The 8,942-nt window shown below is 44.2% G+C and overlaps 1 protein-coding gene across 1 annotated transcript in view; it reads right to left on the bottom strand.

Annotated features, from left to right (window-relative positions):
- The window catches only part of LOC111142399 (NPC intracellular cholesterol transporter 1), a 48,595-nt gene extending 47,222 nt beyond the window's left edge, over positions 1-1,373 (bottom strand). Inside the window, exon 1 of the mRNA XM_022495459.1 lies at positions 1,302-1,373. Within this exon, the coding sequence (XP_022351167.1) occupies positions 1,302-1,358 (57 nt within the window). The 5' untranslated portion in view covers positions 1,359-1,373. The remainder of the gene's footprint in view (positions 1-1,301) is intronic.
- Between the last annotated feature and the right edge of the window lie 7,569 nt (positions 1,374-8,942).

Raw genomic sequence — 8,942 nt, forward strand, 5'->3', positions numbered from 1 at the left:
AAGGGAAGCACTTGTATACTGTTGGTGGGACTGTAGATTGGTACAACCATGGTGGAAAAGACTATGTGATTTCTCAAAAAATTAAGAACAGAAATACCTTATGACCTAGATATTCTACCCCTGAACAGTTACACGAAGAAAATGAAAACACTAATTTGAAAAGATATATGCACCCCTACATTCACAGCAGCATTATTCACAATAATCAAAGTACGTAAACAACCTAAATGTCCACTGACAGATGAATGAATAAAGATGTGATAGATTTATTTATACAATGGAATACCAATCAGATATAAAAAAAAAGAATGAGATCTTGCTATTTGCAACAACAGGGATGGACCTTGAGGGGATTATGCTAAGTAAAATAAGTCAGATAGAGAAAGACAAATACAGGTGATTTCACTGATATGTGGAATCTAACAAACCAAACCGAACTCACAGATCCAGTCACAGACTAGAGGGGAAGGGGGTTGGGGAATGAGCAAAATGTGTGAAGGGTCAACTGTATGGTGATGAATATTAAGTAGACTGTGATAACTTTATAGTGTACACAGATGTTAAATTACAAAGCTGTGCACCTGAAACTTACGTAATAACAATAAACAGCAGCGAGGCATTCAAGCCCTAGGTTACTTGAACCAAGGAAAAGCTGACCCAGGGAGTTAGGCCACTGAGCTCTAGGCCCCATTCTGCAGCTTGCTAATACTGTGACAAGGAGAAACTCAATTACCCTCTGCTGGGTCTCAGTTTCTAAACTGTAAAAGAGAGTTAATGACAAGTAACTCACGCTGTCAATAAAACCAAGCTGAGTTACTCAGGACTGTTTCAATTTGGCACTTGGCAATTTGTTTCCCTTCTTTACCCTCCCCACCCCCACCATATCCAGGAGAGAAAGGGAAATAAAGGGGTAGAATATTCTAAACAAATTCAGAAAGAGTTCGTGCGCACGTAGCCGCATTTTTTTTTTTTTTTACAGGCAGGTTAAATAAATAGGATCCCTCCTCCTCTCTACCCGCTTTCGTCCTTCCCCGTGATTGCACATCCTAAACCCAGAAATTAGGTGACCGCAGCTGGAATGAGATCAAGCAAGCTGTTTCCAGTTGGCCCCTCTTCCAGACCAGAAAGAAGAGTGCGCGGCCAGGGAAAGAACCTGGAGCAGGGGTGGGGGTAGGGGTGCGCCAGGGGCTCCATCGCTGAACCAACTTCCCCAGGACCAGCTGGACCCGCGCCGGCCCTCGCCGCCTCGCGCCCCCGCCTCGTCCACCCAGGGCCCTCGAGGGTCGCGGTCGTCCGCTCACCTGCGCGGGACAGAGCAGCAGCAGGAGAAGGCTAAGCGCTGGGCCGCGCGCAGTCATGCTGCCGCGGTGCCGGGCTGCAGACAGCGGCGGGATTCGGCTGGGCTCGCCCCGGCTCGGCGCGCAGGGTTGCCTCATCACGCCGTGCCAGCCTAGGGAGGGAGCAGACGCCGGCGGCGGATTACAAGCGTAGGGCAGGAAGAAAGGGGAAGGCGTCGTCGGCTCCTCCCCTTTCTGGGCGGTGCCGCTGACGGGACGCCCGGGACCCGTTCTGGGGCGGGGCCGACCCGGGGAAGGCGGGGCGGGGGCGGGACCTGACTGGGCAGCGCCCCTTTGGCGGGGCTTCCTCTGCAGGGTCCGCTGTGCGTTTCGCGGCCCTGCGGTTTTGGGGGTGCGACTTACGGTAGGGATCCCAGACTGGGGCAGCCGAACTTCTGGAATCCGGCTGGGAGGATATTGCTGGAGTTGTGCTGAAAGTGTGTGGCTTTGATGCTTTAACTCTTTTTCCCCTTTTTGTCTTTCCCGGACGGGGGACGGTGGGCGAGAGGGTTTTTAGCAAATGGGACTGCTTGGAGATTGTTTTCCCAATTCCGATCCCACTCCTCAGCGGAGTAGGTTTTGATTTCGGCCCAGGTTAGCACTCCGAGCGAATTCTCCTCCCCAGACTCAGTCACCGATAAGGAATCCGTGCCCGGGATTCAGTTACGCCCCGAGCGGTGGCCTGACCGTGTGGCTTACCCCGGAGCGCGAGAGGCGGAGCATGGCGGTGGGCGGTGCTCCCGAGCCAACCAATCTCCGCTGGGTGACCTCGCGGGCGACGCTTGCAAAAGTGCTGGAACTGCGCCACCCGCTGGCGGAGCTGCGCGTAGCGTCGCTTTGGACCAGTCGGCGGGAGAAGACCCCCACCCCAACTGAACCCCCCCCATCTGCCCGCAAGGTTGACCCAGAGGTGCGACCTGAGTCCGTTCTTAATTTCCAGGTGAAGTCGGGTAACACAAAGACAAAGAAGCGTCTTCATTTTTGAGCCTTGCACATATTATCTGTTTTGCTCTGGCGCTTATTTTTGATTATATGCTTTTCTAGTAACACTTTCCCTCAGATTTCCATTATTGAGATCGTTCAAAAGCCTCAGTCATTATCATTTTGAAGTTAAGGAAAGGTAAGTAAGGATCTCTTTTCCCAACGTGGAAGCCAGTTTACAATGAAAAGACTAAATATCCCTCTGTAACAATGATCAAACCCAGTCCTAGGAGGGACCGTGATGCAGGTGATAGTACCAGAGTCGCTTACAACGTGTCTGCTTTCTGTACTGTCTTGCCTCCTCATCTCCTCGGCCCTGGGATGTCCACCAGGCTGCCTGGGCGTTGAGACTATAGGGATTTCCTCCAGACCTTCAATCCCAGATCCTACGTGAGGGCTTCTTGGCACTCCACCAACTGTGCGCTCTCTCGCCTCAGGTGATTCATTTGAGATGAAGTAGTGAGTTCTGCAGGGACTCACACTGTTGTCACTGAGCAGCAGTATGCGCATCACCTGGGAATTTGTTAGAACTGCCTGGACCCAGTGAATCAGAAACCCCGGAATGAGCCAGCTCTTTGAGTTTTTAACAAGCCTTCCAAGTGGTTCCAATGCACACTCAAATTCTACACTTAACTGCTCTAAAGGATTCCTGGGATTCTGGACGATTATTACCCTTCCAATTTTAGCCAAGTCCTAATGGAAAAAAGAAAAAAAAAAAGTCTTCACTAAATAATTTACTTGAGTAAAGGAAATATGAGACATTTCTGGGATGGGCAGAAATTTTGAGGCCTCACACATTATGTTCACTATTCACCAAAACCATAACAAAAAGACCTTTAGCCATTTTTTTTTCTAGTTCTTTTGGACGACTTCAAAAATACCCAAACATCTAGGAAATATTTTAAAAATAAACTACCATATATCTAAGAGAAATGTGTTTTGTTTTTTGTTGTTGTTGTTGATAAAGTAATTCATACTTATAGTAGAAACTTTGAAAATACACAAAAGTTTAGGGACAGAATAAAAACACTTTATAATTCCATCATGGGTAATCAGTTACACTGTGGTGTATTTTTTCTTTCTGTAAAAATTGTTTTAACACGGTTGAGATCCTAGAAGAGACTTTTTGTTAGTTTAGGTAATATTTAATACCGCTATCATTATAAACACCATTGAACGTTGACTGCATAATAGTAAAGGAGAAAGTAAAAGGGAAAATGAAGTTATTAGAAACACATCTTTATAAATATGCAGAAACATTTTGGAAGACTCTGCATCTGAAAGCATATATGTGAATATAATATATGGACTTTTAAAATAAGTGAGACATACTGTACACAGTTTGAAGCTTGTTTTTTTTTTCCACATTTAACAATATGCTTTCTCCACCTCACTACCTCTACTAGCTCTGTAGGATTTTATTATGTGTATATAACATTCCTGAACCCAGAGTGATGGAGGGCAGTCTCAGGGCAGTACCTAAGTCAGTAAAATATAGTTCACCAACCGGCAATACTTCAGAATTACTCAAGTCTCAAACTGCCTTTCTGGTATATATGAAGGGTTTGTATGGCACCAGTAATACTGCAAAAATTCACCTTCTTTCTTCTATATGCTTCCTCACATTCCTGAGCGTGTCTGGATTCCACAAAGCTTTGCATCTTTCTGTGTCCACTGCTTTCCTCATGATACTGTATCACAAAAGTCTAAAAGCTATTGAACGTTTACCATAAGGAGAGAGATGGAAAAGTTGACCTCAGCAAAATTCTCTTTACCTTGCTGATGGAAGGGGAAATCTAGAAATACTCAAGTTAGTAGTTTTGATCTATTACATAATCAATATCCTTTTGGACATTTAGTTTTTCACTTTGGTTACTGGAAACAATAATGCAGTGAACATACTTGTGCCTAAATCCTTGTAATCGTGTACATGTAGGACTGTTGGGAAAAATTATCATTGACTCAGAGGAAATGTTCAATTTTCATTCTGGCTAAATTGCCCTCCAAAGAGATTGCAATTTCCTCCTTTGCTAACAACATGTGGAAGTGCCTGATGCCCACCTCCTTGGCAACCCTTTTCTTTGCCATTCTGATAGGTGAAAAATGGCATCTGTGATTTTACTTATTTTATTTCTTAAAGATTTCATTTATTTATTTGACACAGAAAGAAAGAGAGAGAGAGAGAGCTCAGGAGCTGGGAAGAGGAGCAGAGGGAAAGGGAGAAGCAGGCTTCCTGCTGAGCAGGGAGCCTGACATGGGGCTGGATCCTAGGACCCTGGGATCATGACCTGAGCCGAAGGCATCCCTACTTATTTTATTTCTTATTTTTAAAAGTGGTGATGCTTTAACTTGTAATTTATTAATTATAAGTGAGATTAATAATCTTTGTACACTTGGGGTGCCTGGGTGGCCCAGTGGGTTAAAGCCTTTGCCTTCAGCGCAGGTCGTGGTCCTGGGGTCCTGGGGTCGTGGGGTCCTGGGATCCTGGGATCGAGCCCCGCATCGCGCTCTCTGCTCAGCAGGGAGCCTGCTTCCACCTCTCTCTCTGCCTGCCTCTCTGCCTACTTGTGATCACTGCCGGTCAAATAAATAAATAAAATCTTTAAAAAAAGGAATCTTTGTACATTTATAAATGATTTCTCTTTGTCTGTTTTTTATTTTCTATTATTTTCTTTTTCATATTGACTTGTAAAAGTTCTCTATTTACTAAGAAAATTAAGCCGTTTACCTAGCGTATAAGTTGCAGATACTTTTACTTATTTACTAGTTTGTAGCATAAGAAATTATTCCATATTTTCCTCTAGACCTTTAATAATTCCATGGAAATCATGATCTGGAATTATTTTGCTGTAAGGAGTAATGTAAGGGGCCAGTTCCACTCTTCCACACAAAGCCTGGATAATCACAGGGATATCTGTTTTCGTTAAAAGTTATCATTGGTTTTTGTGTTCCTTCATCTAATGACAACCCCTTTGCTGTCATCTCACTTGACCTCTTAGTGTATTCAACCCAGATGATCACACTGTCCTCCATAAAACATGTTCTTTAACCCTCTTGTGGGTTACCTCATTGACTAAACATCAACTGTACCTCATCTTCTAGACTTGGCATGCACTTTGAACAGGATATTCATGTTAATAAAATTTTATTACAACAAAATGTCTTTGAATCCTTCCAATATAGAAAATTTTGTCCCCCTGCTGATTTGGAAACTTCAAAATAGGCCATGATATAAGTGGGCAAAGAAAAAAGAATACCTAACTATGGCACGGGTTGCGAATTTGCCTGGTTTCTAATATGAAGAGTGAAGTTCAATAACAGGTAATGAAGACAGAGCTGGGCCTTTGGTGTACCAGGAAGCAACTGACTTCACCTGGGGATATCTGAGCCCACGCTGATGGACCCATTTGCTTACTTTATTCACCTTTTCCCTTTGTGTTAGCTCAGGATGCCAGAACAAAATGCCACAGACTGGGCAGCTTAAACACTTATGAATCTGGGGGTGGGGGAGCATGATTCAGTCCATAGCACCCCTCCTGTTGCTCAGGACTGTGTTACGACTTTGTGGGTCATAGGCATCTTCGCTTTTGGGTGCCCCTTCCCCCTTCCAAAACAACCATTTAAAAGCACAGTTTGCCCCCCTGGGGCAAATAATACATTATATGTTAGTTTAAAAAAAAGCACATTTTGCAACTGTAGGGTATAAAGACAAATATAATACAGGCTGGCTTCATTATTACATAGTCCTATCATTACATTCTTATTTTTCTTCTAATTTTAAAAGAAATAGAAATTAGAACATTTCTGTGTGAACTTAAAAGTATCAGGGGCCCTAGGCACTGTGTCTACTGGGCCTGATAGAGAAGTTGGTCCTTTTTTTGGAGCTAATGTCAAAGAACTTCCTGCGGCATTCACAGACATTGTAACTTATGCTGATGGACTCCCTTAAAAAAAAAAAAAAGAAAAGAAAAGAAAAGAAAAAGAAAAAAAAAAAGGAAGGTCCAAGACTAGCAGTTAGCACTGGCTCCAAAAAAAGGAGGAGAGCATAGGAGACCTTCTTGGAGGCAAGTTACCACAGATCCACGTAGCCATCACGCAGAGGAAGGCTATAGAACATTTTCAGCAGGGCGCCTGGGTGGCTCAGTGGGTTAAAGCCTCTGCCTTCGGCTCAGGTCATGATCCCATGGTCCTGGGATGGAGCCCCGCATCAGGCTCTCTGCTCAGTGGGGAGCCTGCTTCCCTCTCTCTCCCTGCCTGCTTCTCTGTCTACGTGTTATCTCTGTCTGTCAAATAAATAAATAAAATTAAAAAAAAAAAAAAAGAACATTTTCAGCACCGCAAAGGCTTCCTTTGGCCTTTTCCCAGTCAACACCATCACCCCCGTCCAACCAAGAGGTAGCCACAGTTCCAACTTCTCTCACTATAAATCATTTTGCCAGCTCTTCAACTTCAAGTCCATGGAATCAGTCTCTGGGTCAGGTTTCTTTCACAGCCTTGTCGGATGTGTGGGTGTGACACTCATCCCCATTGCTCAGAGGGCTAACTCACCTTTTTTTATTGCTGAGTAGTATCCCATGGTGTAAAAATACTGTGGCAGACATTTGGAGTGTTCCCAGTTTAAGCTGTTACAAATAAACTTGCTTTGAACATGTCTTTTGTTTGAAATGTGCACTCAGTTGTTTTGGATTCTGCAAGAGCCTTTTAAAGCTCCATACTTAAGCCCAATTTTATAGACATCCTCATTTAAAAACAGCTGACATGACTATCACTCATGACTTTGATGCCAGTGGTTAGGACTGACTCAGAAATGGGGTGTTACTTACAGTAAAACAGCCTCTCTGGTGAGGTTACTTGAGTGTCCATCCAGCCATGGGCTGCATGTGACTTCCACTTAGAGAGGTTCCTACCAACACAGGAGTAACTTGAAACTTGGCCGTCACTGTCTCACAGTGGCATTCCCCTCTCTGTAGGATTCAGTCACATGACACAATTCCCTTCGCCTGAGGTATTTGGGTCTGATCTTTCCTAAAATAGGAGTCCAACTCCTATAAACTGAAGACTTTCTTTTTAAGATTTTATTTATTTATTTGAGAGAGAATGAGAGAAAGAAAGAGAGCATGAGGGCAGGGAGGGTCAGAGGGAGAAGCAGACTCCCTGCTGAGCAGGGAGCCTAATTTGGGACTCAGTTCTGGGACTCCAGGATCATGACCTGAGCCAAAAGCAGGCACTTAATCAACCGAGCCAGCCAGGTGCCCTGAAGACTTTCTTCCTAGGGCTAGTCTTAAAAGTTCAACCATGGGAAAGTGAGAGCAACAGTAGCATTTCCCTTGTTAAAAATCCGAAGGTGAAATCCTAGTGAAGGGAGGACAGAAGACAGTGGTGAGGGGAGGAGAAATTCTTTCTGTCATCAGAGACAAAGCAGATGAGGCATTCAAGACCTGAGATCTTTCATTAGCTTCCTTCAACTGGTAAAAGCCTGACTTGAGATTATATTTTACAATCATCTTAAAGTATTACTAAAACTAAGGGTGAGGCCACCAGGAAAAGATTCTAAGACTTTCCAGACACACTAATGCATCAGTTATGTAACTGAGGGCTAAGTCTAGTTGGAGAGCCGGGAGAAACACCTGTCTCAGCTGTGGTTTATCTCACTGTGTTTGGTACTTTAAGTAGACTACAGACACGAGCTGGGCCGTCAGCCAGTGGAATGTGGAATAAATTTTTCCACTTTTTTTCTAGAGAGCACATAACTTGTTTTTTTTTTTTTTTTTGCCTGTTGTTCCCCATATTTTGAAGCACAGGTGAGTATAAGAGCCTGAGCTGACATTGGACAAAGGCATGAGAAATCCTAATACGGTTGGCTTATTACAGCAGGGCCCCACAGGGTTCTATGCACTGATTTTTTTTAGCATCTCCTCACAGTGAAATAACGCTCACTAAACCAACTGACCAGCAGAGATAAATGTAGTTTCTCTCATTTTTCCAGGAAGGTAACAAAAACATTAACTCATAGGCCCATTGAGGCTGCAACCACACCCATCTTGCATTGCTAGGATGTGGCACCAGGTGCAGGAACACCTCACTTTATTGTATTTTGCTTTATTGTGCTTTGCAGATGCTGCATTTTTTTAACAAATTGAAGGTCTGTGGCAACCCCACGTCGAGCAAGTCTACTGGCACCATTTTTCCAACATTTGCTCACTTCGTGTTGATGAAGTTCTAGAACATAGGTGAGGTTCGGTGGGGTGAAGTCTAGAGCCAATGACCAAGAAAAAATTCTCGAGACATCTTTGGTGCACAATGGTGGTTTATTAAAGCACGGGGACAGGACCCGTGGGCAGGAAGAGTTGCTGCTCCGATATCCTGAGGAGTGACAGATTATATACACAGGAGTTGGGTAGGTGAGGACCAGGAGGGTGTTCAGAAGGGCTGTCACAGCAAAGAAGACTGTCAGGATACTGGAGGCCGGGTTATTGTCAAGCCAAGGCTGTTTTCCTCTAACGAGGCACTAACATGAAGACAGTTGGGAGTTTCCTGGTGCAATGTCATATTCCTCCTATCACACATCCTTGTCAATGAGCTTTAGGTTTAGAAGAAATTTAACTTTATTTATATTTCCTTTCA

Source organism: Enhydra lutris, unplaced genomic scaffold, assembly GCF_002288905.1.
Source record: "Enhydra lutris kenyoni isolate GAN:26980312 unplaced genomic scaffold, ASM228890v2 scaffoldscaffold8, whole genome shotgun sequence".
NCBI lineage: Eukaryota > Metazoa > Chordata > Mammalia > Carnivora > Mustelidae > Enhydra > Enhydra lutris.